The 21,745-nt window shown below is 33.4% G+C and overlaps 6 protein-coding genes and 1 long non-coding RNA gene across 13 annotated transcripts; 3 read left to right on the plus strand and 4 right to left on the minus strand.

Annotated features, from left to right (window-relative positions):
- Positions 1-455: 455 nt before the first annotated feature.
- LOC116339279 (palmitoyltransferase ZDHHC6) lies at positions 456-5,825 on the plus strand. The gene is made up of 9 exons (XM_031765060.1): positions 456-810; positions 3,721-3,905; positions 4,090-4,187; positions 4,272-4,305; positions 4,397-4,515; positions 4,644-4,773; positions 4,846-5,058; positions 5,118-5,308; positions 5,385-5,825. The coding sequence occupies exons 1-9, from the start codon at positions 747-749 to the stop codon at positions 5,578-5,580; spliced, it is 1,230 nt and encodes a 409-aa protein (XP_031620920.1). The 5' UTR covers positions 456-746; the 3' UTR covers positions 5,581-5,825.
- Positions 5,826-7,060: 1,235 nt separating this feature from the next.
- LOC116339246 lies at positions 7,061-7,680 on the minus strand. The gene is made up of 2 exons (XR_004200968.1): positions 7,308-7,680; positions 7,061-7,238 (listed from the first exon to the last, which is right to left on the minus strand). It is a non-coding gene; the product is annotated as an uncharacterized LOC116339246 (long non-coding RNA).
- A 270-nt stretch (positions 7,681-7,950) lies between these two features.
- LOC116339240 (protein LZIC-like) lies at positions 7,951-8,937 on the minus strand. Its single transcript, XM_031765006.1, has 4 exons — positions 8,755-8,937; positions 8,552-8,687; positions 8,310-8,465; positions 7,951-8,237 (listed from the first exon to the last, which is right to left on the minus strand). Exons 1-4 carry the CDS (start codon positions 8,835-8,837, stop codon positions 8,112-8,114), a joined length of 501 nt encoding a protein of 166 aa, XP_031620866.1. The 5' UTR covers positions 8,838-8,937; the 3' UTR covers positions 7,951-8,111.
- A 300-nt stretch (positions 8,938-9,237) lies between these two features.
- Positions 9,238-12,069, plus strand: LOC116339270 (serine--tRNA ligase, mitochondrial). The gene is made up of 4 exons (XM_031765046.1): positions 9,238-9,969; positions 10,032-10,104; positions 10,192-10,661; positions 10,756-12,069. The coding sequence occupies exons 1-4, from the start codon at positions 9,334-9,336 to the stop codon at positions 10,897-10,899; spliced, it is 1,323 nt and encodes a 440-aa protein (XP_031620906.1). The 5' UTR covers positions 9,238-9,333; the 3' UTR covers positions 10,900-12,069.
- Positions 10,681-12,476, minus strand: LOC116339271 (EF-hand calcium-binding domain-containing protein 1-like). The gene is made up of 5 exons (XM_031765047.1): positions 12,326-12,476; positions 11,790-12,055; positions 11,543-11,663; positions 11,107-11,466; positions 10,681-11,045 (listed from the first exon to the last, which is right to left on the minus strand). The coding sequence occupies exons 1-5, from the start codon at positions 12,326-12,328 to the stop codon at positions 10,926-10,928; spliced, it is 870 nt and encodes a 289-aa protein (XP_031620907.1). The 5' UTR covers positions 12,329-12,476; the 3' UTR covers positions 10,681-10,925.
- A 1,234-nt stretch (positions 12,477-13,710) lies between these two features.
- On the minus strand, positions 13,711-14,858 carry LOC116339141 (NADH dehydrogenase [ubiquinone] 1 alpha subcomplex subunit 8). The gene is made up of 2 exons (XM_031764837.1): positions 14,577-14,858; positions 13,711-14,201 (listed from the first exon to the last, which is right to left on the minus strand). The coding sequence occupies exons 1-2, from the start codon at positions 14,703-14,705 to the stop codon at positions 13,809-13,811; spliced, it is 522 nt and encodes a 173-aa protein (XP_031620697.1). The 5' UTR covers positions 14,706-14,858; the 3' UTR covers positions 13,711-13,808.
- Positions 14,859-18,284: 3,426 nt separating this feature from the next.
- Positions 18,285-21,124, plus strand: LOC116339132 (MKRN2 opposite strand protein). Of its 7 annotated transcripts, none has more exons than XM_031764812.1 (3): positions 18,285-18,455; positions 18,543-19,774; positions 19,906-21,124. In XM_031764812.1, exon 3 carries the CDS (start codon positions 20,005-20,007, stop codon positions 20,755-20,757), a length of 753 nt encoding a protein of 250 aa, XP_031620672.1. In that variant the 5' UTR covers positions 18,285-18,455; positions 18,543-19,774; positions 19,906-20,004; the 3' UTR covers positions 20,758-21,124. The 7 variants fall into 7 exon arrangements, with proteins under 7 accessions (XP_031620672.1, XP_031620676.1, XP_031620673.1 ...); XM_031764816.1 differs by having other exon boundaries at positions 18,547-19,774; XM_031764813.1 differs by having other exon boundaries at positions 18,285-18,449.
- The last annotated feature ends 621 nt before the right edge of the window (positions 21,125-21,745 follow it).

Below are 21,745 nucleotides of genomic sequence, written 5' to 3' on the forward strand. Positions count from 1 at the left end.
TTCTTTTTTTATTTGAAAGCCACCACGAAGTTAGCATAAGCCCCACAAGATGTCATTATTCTTAGTGTTTTTTTTTTCACAAGTAATCTTTCGTACATTTTGTGAGAGTGTGAGAGAGAGAGAGAGAAAAAAAAGAGGGAAAAAGAATATTGTAAATCATATAGAGAGATCCTTATATTTTCTTCATATTATTATTCGTGTGCGCCTGCTCCTTCCTTTCTGCTTTCGGTTTTATTATATTTTTATTTTATTTTATTTTTTCATTTCACTGCTTTGCTTTCTTTCACATTTTGCCCATGCCATTGTCGTCGCATGTCGCTGGCAACCGAGAGCTACGCTGTTCTGATATGTCAACTTTGTTGTCAACATTTTTTCCCCTTTGTAGACGCGCTCTCTGCTCTTGACACTTAACATTATGTCTATCGAACCAAAATAAACAACCGTACTTTGAAGTTAGTGTGCACAAAGCAACTCACAACAACACATCGTTTATACGTGACTGTTTTTTTATAGTTATATTGGTGCATACATCGAACATTTTAAATTTCACATCATTCGGAAGATAGACAGAAAGACTTTTTAAAAACAAAAAATAATTTTTTTGTTCTCTGTAAAGTGCATATTTTGTCTACGATTTTTTTTTTGAAAAGATTATTGTGTGTTTAGTTTGAATTGACACCACGGTGTACGCGTCTTGTATTTTTAGCAAGCAATTGAGAGATAAAATCGAGATAAATTATGTAAATATGAATAGTTCATTGAAAAAATCGCTTAAGCGGTTTTTACATTTTGGCCCAGCAATCGCAATAGGTATCGCAATATTTTATAATATAATATGTTTATTTATTTCCTTAATAACGAAATTATTCAATTTATTCAAAAATGTATTGCATTTTTCTGTGTTAAAATGATAATCAAATCTTAAAGTATATGGTGCGATTGTTTATATGCGGCTGATTGAGGTTATGTATTGACAAACAATACATTTATCTATAGTATTCCGGTGTTATCTGTGTCTATACATTTTTTCTTCTCAACTTTATTTTTTGTATGGTGTGATGCGAAAATTGTACTTTATTTCATTATTCTATATCTAGGTATAAATTTCATTCAAAATTCATCAGCAGAGATGACATATTGTGTTCTCACACAGATACTGGATGAAAAACAGACGTTCATCTAAAATTGATGCCGAAAAAAATGTGAATCGCATTCCATCGCTAACATTTATTTCGATTCCATCTCCATGTATACGTTATGCATTGCATAAAATCTCTTTTTAAAGTGAAAAAAAAGAAAGGAGGAAAATTTTAAAGCATGCCCAACTGGTGTGGCTATTAGCATAACCTTTCGGGTGACATCGATTTTCAACGACATCGAATGCAATTATGCAAATGCACCACTGAAAATTATAACAAATTATTATGGTTGGGTCTTTTTTTGTATATAATTCAATGAAAATTGCAACCATCCTGTGTGCTTGGCTCGAACATTTCGTCCAGCAGCGGTATGTCGAGCATTATTATATGCTTGTACATTGTATGTGTCGTTGATATTTCCAATTGAGGTGGTCGCTTGTTCTCAGTGTTTTGACTGAATTCATCATGGAAGCAGTATTGCTCAAAAAATGGGAATGTTTGCTTGAATTATGGTCCCGCTGTTTTATAATCGGTTATGAACCGTATATGTTCATCAATAAATAGATTATTATAGACACTATAAAATTATATTAGAAATTCTATTAAGCAATGTGCTTTAATTCAATCGCATAAAATTATCCAAATGCAATCGTAATGAGGTCATTTTTTCGAATGGCATCTATTAAATTAAACTCGTGAATTCACATAAGTGGTACGTTTGCCGAAAAGTGATATGCTTCAATCAACAGCTCCTGTGATTCAAATTAAAAAATCAATTTGTAATTCTCTCACTCTCCGGCCTATGTTTATATTGAACTCATGTCTCATATAGTAATGATTTCGTATTTGTATATATATATTCAATTCAGACGGGTGCTGCCGCCCGTTTTAGGTCTGGCTAGACACTTCGTCATTACAGATTGAAAATGTCATATTCCATGTAATTACGATGGTAAAATATTCCCAAAGTGTTTTGTTTACATTTGGCCGCTTAAAATACATATATATTGCGTTTTTGCGTGCACGAATACTATTTTTATATGAACTTCTGAGAGAAGGAAAGAGGGAGAGGGTGGGGGCCAAGAGTGGAAAAGAATGATCAAAACAAAAACATTTGAAATGGGATAGAAAAACAAAAACAAAATCACCACAAAAATCAAAATAGAAGGAATGTTTTGACGCATTGCATTCATTATCGCAAGCAACACAACAAGAATAATTTAAATATGTAAGCCAAACCCGAGAAATTTTCGTTAAATTGTTGCCTTAACAATCGACATAATTGGATGAATCGGGAAAACTTGTGGCAAATACGGTATTTCAATTTGGTCATGAAAACATAATGTGAAAAATGATTCAACATGATTTTATCAGGTCACATAATGGCACAGAAAAAAAATCACCACTAAAAAATCACGAATGATTAGTTTTTGTTTTCAGCGCTGGATTTGCTGGATTCTAATGATTTTATAAATCTCGAATAATAATTCTCGCTTGACATTTGAACGAATAATCGTTCGGTGTGATAATAAGCCACAGATGCTTATCACAAATGGTAAATGATGCAAGATGTGCATTCTCATAGCATCGTACGCCAGTGACCATATTTATTTCCATTTTAAATTAATTTCACACAGTTAAATTACAATTTTATATAAATCAGGTGTAAACACTGAGATGTGCTAATCGTGCGATCGTTTAATCAACATTTAATTTCCATTCTAACTGTTTTGTAAAAAAAAAGCAAATAAATTGTATGTGTGTGTTCGTTTTTTTTTTGTAAATAACTCAATGAAATAACTTAATTAAAATGTTAAAGTTTTATTTTTCCATTACGGCCGACACACATACGATATGAGCAGAGGGTGGTTTCTCTCTTATTAAATATATGCACGGATTGATTTGGTAGATAGAGGGCGGAGGAATAAATTAAACTGACTAGCACTCATTTGCTCAGTGAAAGAAAAATGCTGACTGAGTTCGTTGCGCTTTTGCTGCATTATATGAAATCTCACGTGAATCGCATGTTTATTACCAATTCCAATGGTGTTTTTTTTTGGTCAAGATAGAAACAATACATTTATATATTTATGCATTCACATTTTGTCGGACGCACACCGTTCAAACTCTTGCGGTCAACGTGCACGAAAGTGTTTTCCTGTGTTTTGTCCCAACTACATAATATATCCAAATGAAAACACAAAAAAAGGAAAGGAAAATACCCATTTCCAGTTTTCTTCGTCTGTTTGTTTGTTACTAAATTGTGTGTGTGTGTGTGTGTGTTTTGTTATTTCGTGAAAAAACAAAAAACAAAAATAACAACAACTTCAATTATTTTGAAGGAAGGAGTTTTTCAACTTTAATTCGCCTCACTTGTGTTCGGGCTAAATTGTTCACACGTGCTCATTTATTTATGCTAATTTGTTTGCTTAATCTCACCTCCTGTTTTTTCTCACTTTCCACCATGTCATTCGATCGTTACTGTAGTTTCTTGTTATTTTACTATTTATTTTATTGCGCGCAAAAGAAAAATTCTCTTTATTGACTTGTATATATTTCTCATTTTTTTTCTGTTTTACAGGCATTATAAAATGTGTTACCCTTACAACATTGTACATAAACTCGATGTGGTGGCCACCGAATCGGTCTGTGGGCGGGATGATTCATCAAATGGTTTTCCTGGTTCTGTCCGCGCTTTCCGCCTTCAATTACGTTATGGGAACGATATGTGGACCTGGATTTTTACCTCTTAAATGGGAGCCCAAAGTGAGTGCTACACTGTGTGTGTGTATAAATATCCACATTTTCACACTGTTCATATCAGTGAGTGCAAATATGCTACACCGACAAATCTAATTATGGACGGGTGTTCCGGTTGCTTTACCATCTACATATTGCTTGAAATAATTAAAAAACTAAAGCGATGATTTGATTTTCTCTTTTTATATAGGACAAAAGAGCCAAAAAAATGTTGCAATTTTGCGATATTTGCAAAGGATATAAAGCACCCAGATCTCATCATTGCCGAAAGTGTGAACGATGTGTAATGTATGTATAATTGCATAGAATCACCTTTACTATACTATGCTTTCAAATATATTTTGCTAATGAACGTAACATTCCCTCCCGTAGGAAGATGGACCACCACTGCCCATGGCTGAACACGGTATGGCAAAATAAAAACGAAAAAAAAAAATTCAAAAATATATATTATCCTATTTATTGACCTCTTTTAAATAATTCGTACTTGTTTATAGTGTGTCGGTTGGAACAATCATGCATATTTTACGTCATTTCTGGCGTTTTCGGTACTTGGTTGCATTCAATCAACCATCATTTTAAGTGCTTCTATTTACCGTGGGATCCACTATTCATGGTAAATACAATTACACTGATTTCTATTATTATAGCTGTTTAAATGCGGCTATTATTTTATTATTTGCTATGCAAATTCTTCAAACACCACAATTTGCCATACACAATTTCATATTATTCAAAATATAGGTACATTTATACGAATCAACTCCATTTGGCTACTGTACAATTTGGAATGGCTAGCCTTAGTTTGTGTATCTTTAGTTTGGGCCTATCCGTCGGCGTTGTAATTGCAGTCGGAATGTTATTATTTTTCCAAGTATGCAATTTAATTACATTACAAATTAAACGAATGGCCGTTATACAAAAGCTAAACATGTATATCAATTAGGTTCGTGCAATTATGCGCAATCGAACGGGAATTGAAGATTGGATATTGGAAAAGGCCAACTATCGATATGAAGGTTCTGGCCAAAAATTCGAGTTTCCCTATGATTTGGGCACTTGGGAGAACATAAAACAAGTTGCCGATCCTAGTTGTGCTCCGATTGGTGATGGCATTCATTGGAAAGTTCGCAGCGGTTGTAATCAATATACACTTACGGTAAGACAACATCTTTCTTTATTTCTCTCATCTTAAATAATTAAATGTGCATCTTTCAGATCGAGCAATTGGCACAAAAAGAAGAGAAACGAGCTCGAACGCGAACGTATTCAATACAAAGGGCTGCAACGGGCTCATGGGTTCCGATATTTTCGCAAGGTTGTAAGGTTTCCATGTTTATACCCTGTACAGATGAACCGCGAATCAAGCTAGAGATTGGTGACATTGTCAAAGTCACACGATGGAAAGCGTACGATTTATTTATTTTTTAATTTTTATTTTGTTGTATTCTTTATACCTTACCTTTTTTTATCTCTTGTTTCCAGACATTGGCTATTTGGAGAGAAAGTGCAAGGTGCCAAACAGAAAAAAGATACAAATGGTTTGAATGAAAAGGAAAAATTAGAAACAATTAAGAATGTTCGTATTCGTGGCTGGTTTCCACGCAAATGTGCCGTAGAACTTGTTAATCCAGATTCAGATGATGAACACGAGCATTTTACAGCGAAGAAAACAAATTAGATTTATAAAACAGTATGAGAACAAAGAGAAAACACTTAATCCATCCGTTAATTACTTCAGTGAAATTTATACAAATATAATGCAGGTCTACTTAAATCAAATAGCATAAAATGTGACTCGCATTCGTCAAGTAGATAATTTTCCCCGTAAGGAACCACGGTAACAATTTAAAGAAGAACAAAACCAAATATTGGTCAACAATTAACTTATGACTTTTAATAAATTTTGCCAAAAACACAAAAGAATATTTGTTTTTTATTCAATTATTACATTTTACAATTTTCAGACTTAAAAAAAGATTAACATTTATGCATCAGTTTAACATATGTTTTATTTTTCAAACTTTTGAAAAGAGAAAAAAAATTAATAACCATTTTTGTTCAATTTTCTTGAATATGCACACATTGTGGAATGTAATACAAACCATTTACAACAACTTTTCTCGTTATTTTTATTGAAAATGTATAAATTCCTTCTTCAACCACTTAATGTCGCAGAGTTTTGTCAATTTACTGATCAGTGATTTGAATTGCGTCATTTTAATGAAAATTATCTATTTAAATCAATATTTTCAAAGTAAGACTATGAAGTAGTTTTGACAAAACATTGGCAACATTCGTAATCACCATGACATTATTTCTGAAAAATACAGGCTCCACACTTTTTTGAGCCTTGTCGATTTCCACGTTGTGGCTGAGCTTCCATCTGTTACAAATAGAATAAAATTGAATAGAAGTTATGTGATCTTCAGTCATTGGTGAGTTCATTTTTTGGCATTGTGGGCATTTGCAGTCCTTCGATCGACATTCACGTATGATTTGCAGCAACTGCATTGATAGTATGCTTGATAAAATATCACGTCCATTTTTTACGGATGTTTTATTCACTTTCTTTCTTTTTTTTGAAAATATGATTTTGACTTCGATGTAGTGCGAATTTCCAGCAGTGATCGATTAAATGTAAATCAGACGAGGTGGGTCTTTTTTATGTGCATGTGTAATGAAACAATCAAAAATATCTAACCGAAACCTTTGCAAAATCATGAAAATTGAAAGTGAAATCAACAAAATATAAATATTCGGCTTTCTTTATATAATAAATATTTATACAGCACTCGTCAACTTTTGACGATTGCAGTTTCTTATGGCATAAAAAATTCCAATTGATTGAATTGTATATGTTTCAAATATTTTCTTATCGCAAAAGTTAACTAATGAATCACACATCAGAATCAATCGAAAATATAATTTAAAAAATATAGAGACAGCTAAAATCTATTGTTTATCCTACTCTGTTATTTACTCTAACATTTTGTTGTTCATATGCAACTCTTTCCATCTAAATTCGGCGCAAAACAAGAATTTCAAATAACAACGTGATATAAGCTATAACGTCGATTAAGATAAATTGTTTTGTAGTTTTCCAGTTTTATTGAGATTTTTATTCAATGATATAATATACAATGATAAATATGGATATCAATGGTAATATCGAAATCAAAATTTTTGTTTATTGAGATTTAATTTGTGAATCAATACATTTTCATCCGATTATTATGCAGGCTCAGTTATCAAAAATGGTTTTTCTTTTTTCCAAATGCTTCGCTTCTTTCTACAAATGCACAAGCACACACCAAGAATAACAAAACCCAGTAGAGTCTGAAAAATTAATAAAATAGTAGAACATATTAAATCTATCGAAATGGAATCAATTCGAAATTAACTCACAAATAAAAGTGTAGAGGTGTCGATGCCGTATTCTTCCCATATCCAACAAGGAAATGGATGTTTTATTTGTAAGTTTACACTTCTCCCATACTCTGTCTTTTGTTCGCACCACAAACGGAACTTATTATTGTAAGTTTTACCATCGGAACCACAAATACGAAAACGGGTCATGGGAATATATGTACAATTAATATTTTCACTTGTAATTTTTGCACTTGTACTTGAAACAATTGCAATGGCAACAAAACAAATGCAAACGATTTTATCCATTCTTATCAATGTTTTAATGTTCATTCAATTGACTAAAATAATCTTCGATATTATCAACAATGCGCAACAATTTTTGGACTCGTCGCAAAAACGTCTAATGAGCTGACAGAGACGTCAAAAAGATGACAAAACGTCTAAAACCCAACGGAAATACCTAAATCGTCTAACAGAACTCGATCATATTCAACGCACAAGGCTGCAACGATGCTCTTGAGTACCGATATCTACGTAAATAGCATAAAATGTAATGTCGCATTTTCTTCGTATCTTCGTGTTCTTTGGAAAAAGAAACCCCATTGTAATAATTTAAAGAAGAACAAAACCAATTATTGGCCAGCAATTAACTTATGACTGTTAATAAATTTTGCCAAAATTTTGCCACAAGCATATTTTTTTATTCGATTTTTTTTTATTTCAAAAGCACATTTATATTGTTTCAAATAGTAAGCGTGTATAGAGTATTCATAGAAAAAAAATGATTAAATCTATTTTATGTGATAAACTTCAGTTTAATTGTCAAAACTAATTACTTTATCAATTTTCATCGTCAATACATCGCATGGTTTCGAGTATTTCGGTGTCAGTCTTCTTTTCAAGGAACTTCTTGTCGGCTGGTGATAGACAATAACCAAAATCGACTAGCTGCAGCAATATTTCACGCTATTCAATAAAAGAAAATCATTTACATTTCACAAATTATGTTAAAACTCATTCAGTAATTATTATAATCACCTTTTTCAATTCATATTCAGTGGTCGAAATTTTTTTGAGCTGATAACTCTCCTCGAGACTACCCAACTGATTTGCTTGTTCGTTTAAACTTTGGTCACCGGCCAATCGTATCATTTCAAGTGTATTGAATGAATTTGCAATCGCTTTTCGTATCACCTATTAGACAAAAAAAGAAAGAAACAAATTATAAATGTGAGATAGTCTTTCACCGTTTCCCGTTTCCCTGTAAAAACAACACTTACTTCACGCATCGATGATATTTTACTGTTTAATGTGATATCGCCTTTATTCAGCCGATCTAAAGTGGCAGTGAATTCTTTGATTTGTTCCAAAGTCTCCTCTTTCATGCTGCCATACTCCTCTTCGGTCAGATCATTTCTAATGAATCATTTTGAAATTGAAGTGTGTCATGATTTTCACCGGATGATATTTTATTTATTCTTACTTGCAATCCTCCAAATCGGCTGACTGTTGAACCAAACGTTCCAATTGATTTTCCAGATTTTTTATAATCGTTTCATTGGCCATCGTGAATGAACTAACATATATCCATCGACCAAGTAAACAATAAAATAGTCGAAGAAAGAAAATTTCATGTGTTATTGCGTACGTAGGGCTGACATTAGAAAAGTAAACAAATCAATTCAAGCGGCTATTCAAATAAATAAGTTTACGTTAAGTACGGTGCCTGTACTTGACGAGCAATCACTCTGGAAAATTCAACATTTTTTTAACTAAAAATTGAAAAGCATTACGGTCTTTTCACAGTTCATTTTTTTTTGCCAAGCAAATTTGATAGCATTTCGAATAAATTTTTAGCAGCTTAATAAATTAAAATCAGTACTCATGCTTGAGTACAGAATCAAGACACCATTTTTGAATGAATATATTGAGTACAATGTGTCAACAGCACGCAAGGAATGTCAATTTTGTCGGTACATAGTACGTAATGTATTATTGGTTAAGATTCAAATGAACAAATGGTTAAAAATCTAGAACGAATCATTTTAAAAATCATAGAATAATGTTAAATTCAAGACAGTTTATTGATTTATTTCGAAAGCAAGGCCGAAAGTTATTCGCAACGCGACAACTCAGTAATTTCAAACCGAAACAATTTAGTTTAAATAGTGAATTCTTTGAAAATTACACACCCGATGAAGAGACAATAAATGAAATTGAAGAGAGTACAAAAATCCGCAAGAGTCACGGTAGCGTACAACTATTGCGGCATCATTACAAAAATTTTATGAACGAAAGTGAAAGTGAAAAACGAAAAGATTTGCGATCGAAGTTAATAACTGAATTAAAGAAATTTCCAAATAAAACACATCCAACTGTATTGAGCTATGGAGCCGATTCGGATAAGGTGGAATTGTATTCGTTTGGCGATTTACACAATAATCCAATGCCAGATTTCAAAAGCTACGAAGAATTGGGCAAAATGTCGACAACCATTCGAACGAGTAATTTAGGCAATTTTACCGGTCCGGGATCATACTACTTTATGGATAGTGTAGCCAAATTGGCACGAGCATTGGTTGATTACACGATGGATAATTTATATAAAGAAGGCTTTCAGTTAATCACTGTACCGGACATTTTACCAGCTGAACTTATTGAAGCCTGTGGAATGACTGTCGATGACCATGCAACTCAAGTGAATATAAATTTAAATTGCAAACATTTTCGAATATTTTCATTGATTTCTTTGCTTATTAGGTGTATCGTTTGAAACCATCGGATCTATGTTTGTCGGGCACGTCAGAAATGGCACTCGCCGGTTTTTTCAGTGGTAAGACCAAGAGGCAAATCACTTAAAAATTTCTTCACTAATTATTTTTTGATTATTCATTCTTTTCTTTTGTGATTCTTCCCTAAGGTAAGACAATGAAAGCAGAAGATGCACCGAAAAAGGTGATGGCCACAAGCCGATGTTTCCGGGCCGAAGCAAGTGCAGCAAGTGTAGACGGAAGTCTATATCGTGTTCACTGTTTCACCAAAGTAGAGATGTTCTCAGCTTGTTTGCCAACACAGTCAGATGGTCTTTTGGAAGAATTTCGAGATATTCAACGACGTCTATTCGAAGGTCTTGGATTGTGTTTTAAACTATACGATATGCCAGTATACGATTTAGGCTTACCAGCCTATCGAAAATATGATATTGAAGCTTGGATGCCATCACGCAAAAGTTTTGGCGAGATTTCAAGTACCAGTAATTGCACTGATTACCAATCGAAACGATTGAATATTTACTTTGAGGATGGTGGAAAAAAATTCCATGCACACACCGTAAACGGTACAGCATGTGCAATACCACGAATGATAATCGCAATACTCGAACAGTATCAGGTAAAATTGAATGGTTCACAGTTCGTTTTTTTTTGTCATTTTATTATTTATTTGATATTCTTAATTTTAACGAATTTTTTCGGTTTTAAAACAGACATCGCGGTCAATACGTGTTCCAGAGGTATTACAGCCATACATGGGAGAGACTGAATTACGTTCATCGACCAAAGTGCCGCCAACACGGATTGCAAAACATAAAGAAAAGAAAGAAAAGAAGAAAGGCAAAGAAAAACAGTGATAATCCACTACAAAGAAATTAATGTGTTAATTTTGGAATGCGGTCAAAAATGAAATTGTTGCCGTTTCGGATGGCAAACATTGACCGAATGCTTCTAAGAGTAATGGTTCACCAGATACTGTTGTCAAATAGTCCTGAAACGAAATCTGAATCACAATAAAAATTAAAAAAAAAAATATTGTAAAAAATACCGAAAAAAAACCTCACTTTTCCATCTTTATCAACATCGAATTTTCGCAATGCGATTTCCATAAGATCTTTCACACTTTCGTCGGGATCTTCGTCTTGTGGCTGTTTGATAAGGCAATTTTTCATCAATGAAAACATTTCGTCTTTGGTGATAAACCCGTCGGTGTTTAAATCATAAACACGAAAACAGAATGTTGCTTTTTCAAATAAAGTTCCGCGCAAAAAGACCGATATACCACATATCCAACTTTCCAATCGCAGTGGTAAACCCTCGCTACCTTTTTCCCAAGACGTGAATATCCGTTCCATTAACGTCTCTTCGGCCGATATATCAAATGTACTATGCAACAATTCACGGAATACATTTCGATCAATTCCCTTCAAAGTGGTAATAATTGTATTAGTTTTGTCATTTCAATAAAACTGGAACCGTAATTCGGAATCAAACACCTACCTCTGCACCACCATGTGGCCTTGATATGACATTATTAATGCCAGTTTTTCCTTTGTTATTCGGATTGTAACAGTTGAGAACCAATTTTCGATAGATTTTACACAGAATCGTTAGTTCTTTTCTGCATTTTTCAACAACAAAAAAAGAGAAATATTCAACAAATTAACCAAAAGACAAATATTACTTGCACGTGAAAATTGTCTAAAATATAAATGTGAGAATGAAAAAGCGAATAAAAAAAACCTACTTGGAAAAGTGCGTTTTTCGTTTTAACGTTTCCAATATTTTTGGCGTTGGTTTGCCAATCGAGTCGTCCATTTTGTTTGGTCGATTTCGATTTTTACCACTTTTGCCATTTTTCGTGGTTGTTTCTTTGCTGCGTTGGTTACAGATTCGCCGGCTATTAACTATCAAAATCGATACGCTTTTCATTATCATTGCACCACGACTTTTCAAACTGGCCGCTTGCAAGCTTTTGCGAGAATTCGATTGTCGCATATTCGACTGAGACGCCTGGTTACATATTTATATAATTTTTTTATGTTCAGTTTTTGTTTTTAGAATAAATAAATTAACAAATACACACACAAATCGCGACGAAAAAATTTTTTGGTTTGGTGCATTTGAAATTAAATGGTTTTTTCGAATGAATATATGTCAAAAAGTTTGATAAAAGAGGCACACATTTTGTTCCGTATAAAAATAGTTTTGTGTGCAGAAAAAAATTGCATGCTGATTTTGTTTTGTGGAAAAAAGAAATAGATTTATGGGTGGTATACTTACCATATTGTGTGCAGTTACTGTTCGAAATCACATTTGATTCTAACATCTTTGCAAACATCGATAAGCTGCAAGAGCGCATAATATGAACAACAACTAACTTTTTTTTATTCAGCGATATATTCTTGACATTTACTTTCATATATAGATATTGTTTTTCGTTGTCAAATTTTTGCCTATTCTTTGGTTGTTGATAGCAAACTATTGTTTTATTTTCATTATTACTTCTTTTTTTGTTGTTGTTTACTCATACTTCTAATATACTGACTGTATTTAGTACAGAAAACTTCACATTGGAATAAGACAAGAAAATGATTGTTTGCACGAAGCTATTTTCTTAGTTGTTTTCATAGCGCAATGGGAAAAAAACTTTTATCACAAAAACATCAAAGTGGGAAAAAATGCAAAGGGAACTAACAAAAGAAATAAAAAAAACACAAACCACAAATCGACGAAAGTGAAAAATTACATATTGTTATTCTATACGTCTGCATATTAATGTTCCGGATTAGGAATTTTTTGATTTAGGCTCCTCACCTCCGGCAATAAAACGATTGCAAGATAGACGAATGTGACTTGTTCACCTTTAGAACACCCCCCTTCCCCGTCACCTATAGAAAAGTAACGCTTTTTCAAATTTATTGTTTATCCGTTGCCAAGTCACACTCGCCTCATACTCGCCGTAAAACCATCGAAAACAGATCCGAATAGGTAACAAAATTATATTAAAAAATATTGGTTAAGTAAGTTATGCAGTCTCAACCGTCATGATATGTGAATTAAATCTACCTGTATGCCCAGAATATTGGATTTAGATCGTGCAATAACACTTGTTTCATGTTCAAATGTAAATGAGATCGACGAAGATTGCGAAAAATAATATTGTTCATTTTTTTACGAAAAAGTATTTGAACTGCATTTTCGCGTTCTTTGTTTATATATAGATTCAACGTAGAATTCTTCTTGAATAACTTTGACTTTTATTGATAATATTAAACGAACGTTTGCATTTAAAGATCGCATTTATCGAACATTAAATCAAATAGAAGTTATATATCGTTATGGCATGCATTCGAATTCATGGATACAATATGATGCACCACCACAATTCACTTGATGGTACGAAGCAGTCGATTCGATATGTAAATATTTTCCGTGGTTAAATGAAAACATGAAATAATCCCATGCTAATTTTTCCTATTAGGCACATTTATCAAACTCACATTGTTCGGCTGAAACAGGCGCAAAGCGAAATTAACTGCCAAACAAAATTGCGTCAAAATCTAGCACTTTTCGTTTTATGTTTTTAATATTTATTACGATTAAATGATGGTACCTGAAATGTTTTTGTTTTGTGTGACATTGGCACGCGATAAAAATTCATAATCTATAAATTCAATTTACGATTTTTCCTTTATTAGTTTTTATTACTATTATAAAATGTTTGCGTTTTCTATTGAAATGGCTGTGTGCAAATAGCAGCACTTCATACAAATGTTCTGGCACCGTACTTGGCTGGTGGTCTGGGTGCGTCATCTGGCAGAGCTGCTGGCACATCACCGTAGTGTGGTTTCTCTGGTACCTCTGGCTTTGGTCGTTTCGTATCAACAATTTGAGCTCGGCAAAAGTAACCGTAGCCCGGACGCTCTATGTTGAAGTTATCTAATACGCATTTATCAAATACGTTTTGAGTGTTGCGACAATGTTTATAATTCAAGTCGGCACTACTTCTATCCAAACAATGAGCATATTGCGTAAATTCGTCATAACATGATTTCTTAATTAAACGAAAGAATTCAAATGAACAGTTTGTTACGTCTCGTCCTTCTTTCAAGCATTTTCGCGGATCATTTTCTTCACTGCGGCACAGCATGAACTCCTAAAAAAGACGAACAAATAATTTTTCGTTTAAAAAAAAATTGCAATGAAATCAATTTTATTGCGCTCAACTCGATTAAATTCCATTCAATCGAGAAGATAAAACGGTATTCATTGTTTTTATTTTTGCTATCATTTATAATCAAAAATATAGGTTATAGTTTGTGTGTTTGAAAGTTTCAAACACATACGTAATTGACGAAGCATTACATAATGTTTGCTTGTCAAAATTCAATGAAAAATTTCTTCAAATCAAATCACTTGATTTTCACTCGATTTTTAACCCAATAAATTTTCATACAATAATTGTACACCAGACGAATGAGTTTCGAATATAAAACCCCGAAAATGTTTGAAAACCGAAAAATGTGCTTACATTGAATGTATCTTGACAGTATTTGCCCAAATGAAATGCACCAGCACGAAGTGCTGGTCCCGATAATTTCAATTCGGGCATGGTGAGCTCAGCTTCAGTTGGTAATTCATGGTCTAATGTTATAACCATATTTTCTAAATGTACACCAAAAAACCGTCACGTTTTATGTTAAACCAAAAACTTTTCCAGTTACTATTTTTCGACGTTTTTCCAAAGCTACGGTGAAGTTTTTTACATCGACCAACAAAAATACGATGGTTCAGGTCGATGAAATGAATTTTGACAGAATTCATCTGTCATATTTGCAGATGTATAGACAAACACACACGTAACATACACACACTAACACACTCACAACAGACTGCTACTGCGATACTTTAGTTTAAGTAATAAATCAACATTTAATCGTTTATTTACACCAAATAAAGAGCTTGAATTATTTGAAAAAAAATCTCAAAAAAAAATTCACAATTTTTTCGTATACATTCTATAAAAGGCACAGTTACTCGAGCATCGAATGCCAATGAATTAAGTACTTTTTGATTCAATAAGAATTTCTTTGTTGATAAAAATTTCTGTTGGATGGCGCTGGCATACTGATTAAATCGAATGAAACTCTAACGGAAGGCAATATTTAGTGAAAAAAGCAGAGAATCCAAATTAAATCCATAATTTACGCTTGCGTCTATGTCCAGTTTATGTAATGAACATTAAATTATTTGTTTCACTAAATCTATTGATTAAAATAATCTTTCAAACTGAAAAACAAACAAATAAACAAAAACATCCCTCGATCGAATTGGTCATTGAACGGAGCAATGTTTTTTGTGTGTGTGCTTTTTCATTGCCTATTTAGGAGTAGTAAAAATAGTAACGAGTCTTATTGTTAGACGGTAAAGAATTGGGTCATGCACTCTTTTATTTTCCGTTTGCAATATTTATCACTCATTCGGCAAGCAAAAATACCTTATTACAAAAATAATAATATATATTTTTTATCATTTGTTTTGGACAAAGTCCAAAAAGGCCAAAAACCCACCGATTATTTTGGTTTTTCCCAAATATATCTAAAAATGACTCGTAAATTTCGATATAAGCGAAATATTCGGACGAAATGGCGATAATAAAAAACAATCGGAAGGAGTTAATCTCGCGCAAAATGAACAAAACGTGCTGCACGCAGTCTGAGATGCAATAGTGATAGTTCTTTGATTTGGATATTGGCGTCATTGCATATATTATCAAGTTCTGTTTTGTTTCTTGTAAAGTATATTATTAATGTTAACCAAATCGATTCAATGCCCTGAATGAGAATGTGGATCGAGCAAGGGCAAAACGGACATGGCAAAACAATAACGGAAAGACAAAGGAACGATATTTAGTTTTCTACGTATTCAAATTATCTTCGGACGATTACAGTTATGTTGAAATCACAATTTTTCATGAATAATTCCGATGCGTACGCAAACGGTTATATATTTCGCATTAAATTAAATGATGGTATTTTGTTCAAATTCAATTCGAGTGAAACGCTCTGATTAATGTTATCACGCGTCTATGACGTCAAAATGTACGCCCCACAAAAAAATGATCCAAAATGTGGAAATGGCAAAAAAAAAAAACAAACAAACCTTCTCAAAACAATATGTTTTTGTTCACACTTCGATTCCATAATATCCAGTAAGCGATCAAAAAAAGTACCATTCGACCTCAAGTTCTTGAACGTAAAATTTTTTTTTGCAATAAATTTTTTTTTTATTTTTCGATAGCAGATAGTTTGAGTTAAATGAGCCAAAAAAGTGGTCAACAATTCGCAAATGGTTTCAATCATTCTATGCATAAATGATGAAGATGTGTTATGGAGCGCGGTGCTTAATCGGCAAATCAAATGAAAGAAACGAACGATCGATAAAGTAATTTCTTGTTTCGATTTATTATTTTATTATACGCAACATAGGCACGCATATCACCGATTATTGTCTATGTATATGTGGTGTGTGAGTGTTTTTTTTTTGTGTTGTTCAGCGTACAATGGGGTCCATAAATTTCACTTTCTTTGCATGCATAATATAATACCGCGTAGACCAGATGTGAGATTCACTTTTTCTCCAACTCAACGGGAGCAGCAGCTATTACGAAATTATGAGATCGATAGAAAAAAAAAATCAACCAAAAAAAGAGATAGAGAGGGAGAGAACGAGAGAAATGCGGATTTGATTCAATAGATTGACCAACGGTCTGCGAGATCTGTGTTTGTGTGTGTGTGTGTGTGTGTGTGTGTGTGTGCGTATTGATTCTCTTTTCAATCATTATTGCAAACAATTAACAAAAGTACGCAAATGAACTTGTTCAGTTTTGTTTCGTTGTTGAGCATCATCCAACCAAAGGAAATGTAAATGAGCGTAAATGAACTCCCTGTGAAACGCGTTAAGATGATTATGTAATTATCAATCTAGTATACACGATCCATTGTGATGAGCATGACGAATTTTTGAGTCACAAGAGATTATAATTACCGGCAATAATATCAACATCAACTTTCAAAATAATTTATTCGAGCGGCGAACGAAAAAGAAAACTGGCATGTGACCGAAATTTTATTTTTTTTTTCTATTCGCATTGCTTCGACGTGTGTGTGTAAAAATTCAATCATGATGAGAATTTTTGAATTGGAATAACCCATTCCAGTTACAACCAAATATACTCTAATTCATGAGATAAGCCAATAATCAAGAAGCAGGAAATTCAATCAACGGGTCTATGCATGAATACGTATATGAAAAAAAAAGAGACACTCATATGCACAATCTCATAATAGTCAGCGTTGTAGAGTAAATTGGACCGTCTTTCTTTTCAACATGTTACAAATTGTATTGCATACAAGACCATATAAATATTTGACACAAATAGACAGATCTGGCTGAATCAACTCAATAAAGGCAACGATGAATTTCCTGGAAAATTCACTTTATTGGCGACTTCATCGATTTCAACATAAATACCATTTAATCGCACACACCGATTTGGCGTTAGTGCATATGCATCTTCAATTTATTTCTCTCTCTGTTTCTCTCATTTTTCTCTGATTTCGTTTAAAATGCAAACACAGCATCATATCAGTTGAGGTCATTGATTTTCAAATGATCAATGTCTATAAATTGTATTTATCTTTGCATTTTATTTTGAATTTTTTCGGTGTGCGACAAAGACAACGTTCGCAAACATAATCATTTCAAACATTCGATTTTGATAGAGAAAGAAACATTTCAAAATGATGATCAACCGGTTCGGCGAGAATGTAAATGGTGTTTTTGTCTCAAAAAAAAAGAAAAAAAATCAAAAAATATTGAGTGTACTTTGAAATCACCAATGAAGACATTATTTAATCGGGCCAGTTGCAATAACCTCATGAACGACTCTAATTTATCAGAGCCGTCTCATCACCCAAATTGATCTTTCGATAATTTCAATTGCAATAATGCGCATAATTCAATGAACAAAAAAGAAGATAAGGTGCAGTCATTGTGTTTATGTGTCGATCGTGCCAGCAAACAAGTGTTTTTTTTTTGTTTTTTTTTTTCATTCCTCGTTTTGTATGTGTGTTTGCATTTTTTTTTTTTGGATGTGTTGCGCACTTATGGTTTTCAATTTGATTATTTTATTATACGCCATGAAATAAAATGAAATTCTTTTAATGAAATCTCACCCATTGAGATTTGAGTGAATGAGCGCACACGCGTTATTTTATTATTTTTCCTCTGACGGGCGTCTTCGCAATATAAAATTCAGACAATCGTATGAAAATTGAGAAGTGACAAAGTCTGATTTTCTACACATATCATTAGCTCAGTGGCAGTGCATCGCGCGCGCATGGTACGGGTCGGTACGATGTTTTGAAAATAAAAAAAAATGATGTCGTATCTACTCCCATACTATAATTTGTATAATTTTCACACGTACAAACAGACAGATAGACAGAGAGAACGGAACACAACACATACAATCCAGAGAGCTAAAATCAAGAAATATCCACAGAAGTAAGGAGAGAAATCGAGCCAATCCGCACACCACCACCACCAACACCATCACTACCACCAGCACCGACCAAATAACAGCAACAAAAACAATAACAAAAAACCTGTATTTGTAAGTACAAACAATTTTGTAGCTTAATTACAATGAAGTGCGGTCGGAGGCCCACAAACAACGACAACATATAACAGATATACTATAAGTATTTTGAATAATCGACACAGTACTCGTTGAATTGCAATGAATATGAATCTGATTGAGAATCTTCGTCCGAACTCATTCCGCTTTTGTGTATGTGTGAGTTGACGGCTGAGCTATATATATATATACTTCAACACTTTGTTTTTCTTTTATACCTATTGCTTGAGAAACTTCAAGTTATTTACAAGCCAAACGTCCAAACAACACACATGCAAACCAACATAATGAGACTAGAGATGGAATAGACGGTCCGATTTGATCATAAACACACGCACACGTCCATAAGTTCAACATCCACAGTAATAGCAGCACCAGCAGCAGTAGCACAGCATACATTCATACAACAATACCAGCGCACACAACAAAATAGTGCGTTGCATATGTACTAGTTCGTGGTTTGTATTGGTTATAATTCTCTAGGCACTTGTCTGTATGTGGCCATAATAAATCAACGTTGAACAATTTTTTTTCGCTATTCCATTCACAATATTTGGCACGAGTGTGAGTGCATTGGTTCGGATGGACGCCAAAAAGTAACAAACAACACACAATCATGAAAACTTACCGAAAACCCATTGGCGGAAAAGAAAAACCTCATGAAACAACACAGTATACCGATGTGACGGTACGATCGATGTTTGGTTCTTTGTTATTGTGCACGGTGCCTTCAAGAACTTAACACTTTACCAAAAAAAAAAAAAAAAAAAAAAAAACAGAAAACAGAAAAGAAAAGAACGAACGAAATAAACCGAGTTACAGTCGAATACGCTTGGTTCTTGGTTTGAACGTAGACGCAAAATAAAAGAAAGAAATTGAAAAAGTTTCACTGAAAAACAGGTCACATAACACTTGTTCTTTAAAAAAAAACTTATTCGTAACCAAGAAGCTAACTAGATCAAACATTTCAAATGAATTCACTCAATTCGAAGCATTCATTTGGGTAATTGCTCACCGAAAACTCGCAGGTATTTTCACATTGTCACTAATCAAATTTTATTTAACCGATTACCTCTCGAATTTCGACATTATTTATTTGTTGTGTTTGTGCATTTTTTTTTCTCTTTTCTTTTCCAAAATTTCCATTTTCAAAGTGTAGGTCTGTTGTCAGTGTGCGATTGATTGCGGCTAAAGTTATAATTGGTGTATTAAAATTGATTTTTTAATTACTTATTTGCTGTCTGTGTGTTGTGATTAGATGCCGTCAAATATGAAAGCCGTTTTTGAAGATCCCGGTATAATATGCTTTCAACACTGTAAAAATAAAGTGTTTTCGATAAAATTGTTGGCCAAATGTCCCGAATGTCAAACGGAATTGAATTCGGACGATGCATATAAAATGATGCCGTTTCGTTTGCCGTATCCATTCATAAAACCGCATCAACATCCATGTTCGATCATATTGCGGCCCACTCACGGTGACTTTCTCAACGATTATTTTAATGCAATGAACTTGCACATCGGTCTGACAACATCGAACGGTACAATCATTGAATTCGATCAATGGGGTTTGCATAAGACGCCAACCAATCAAAGCGACACGTCACATTGGTCACAAAGTCTTATCGTTGAAACGATGACCGAACCATGGTACGAACACTGGGATGATATTCTACATAAAATGGAAAAAACCAAAGACACTAAATGGACCTCAGCCGCATATCATGAAGACACATTTAATTGCTATACATTTGTATTGGATTTCCTGCAAAATCTCAACTATGGCACACTAAGTGCAGCCGCACAAAATCGTACCACATTTTGTGAACGTTATATCGTGCCGCGCACAACAGCCGCTGGCAAATACATATCGTTGTATCGAAAAATTCGTGATCATGGCTTTTACATACATACTAATTCTGCATGTACTGCTGCTGCAGCCGCCGCCGCCGCCACCGCTACTACTGCTGTCGCTGTTGCATCAAATGCAATCCGAGAAGGAAGTGATTAAATGATCGACTATGAAGAAAGTTTACAATCATTCATCTTTTCCACGTTATTTCTATGGCCGTTGTGTGTGTGCTGTTTTTTTTATCCTCATCTCCTTACCATTCATTTATTCATCAATCAAACATTTCGATTGTAAAACAGAGATTTATTCGAGTGATATTAGCTAATTGCATTATGTATTTATTTATTGACACAATTTCTCAATTCTTAATTTATATATAAATATATATGTAGATCGTTCGTGTATATTGTTGTTGTTGTCAAAATTCAATTCGCGAGCTACCAAAGTGTCAAAGACACACAAATATGCAAATAAATGAAATGATACAAAAAATTTCAATAAACAACTGTAACCAAAATGCATTTCATTAAATTGGTTTGTTTTGCTTTGCTTTACTTTGCTTGAATATTCTCTCTTTTTTTTCTTCGTTCGTTTGTTTGTTTATTTCATTCCAATTTTAATTTCGAGCAATGAGTCGGTACGTATATGATACAAAGTTGGAAATAAGTTTATAAAAACCAAATGACGGCCCATTGTTTGTAGTTGTGTAAATAGCAGCATCGATGCTGCTGCTGCTGCTGCTGCTACTACTACTATACACTCTTACACTGACATTGCGATGTAAGTTAGACACTGATATGAATGTGAAATACCACGAAATTTAATGCATAAATTGATTTAATAGTTTCTAAACAATTCATTTGAGTTTATTCAAAATATATTTCATTGTAATAGTGGAATGGATTTTGTGCTTGTTGATGAATGGCATTGCTGCAGTGGGGCATCGTTTGATCATATAAAGACTCCAAAAAAAAAACATTTTTTTCGGTAGAGAGAGATCAAGACAAATATGGAACAAGCAATGTACATACAATTACAAATGCTGAGTTCGTCTCAAAACATAAATTTCTGGGTTTTTTCCTCATAATGCGTGCTCTCGGAATTATCTTTTTCTTTCTTTCTCTTTCTCTTTCTCTTCTCTTACTCT

Source organism: Contarinia nasturtii, unplaced genomic scaffold (assembly GCF_009176525.2).
Source record: "Contarinia nasturtii isolate CC-2019 unplaced genomic scaffold, AAFC_CNas_1.1 Cnas_scaffold_493, whole genome shotgun sequence".
Classification (NCBI taxonomy): Eukaryota; Metazoa; Arthropoda; class Insecta; order Diptera; family Cecidomyiidae; genus Contarinia; species Contarinia nasturtii.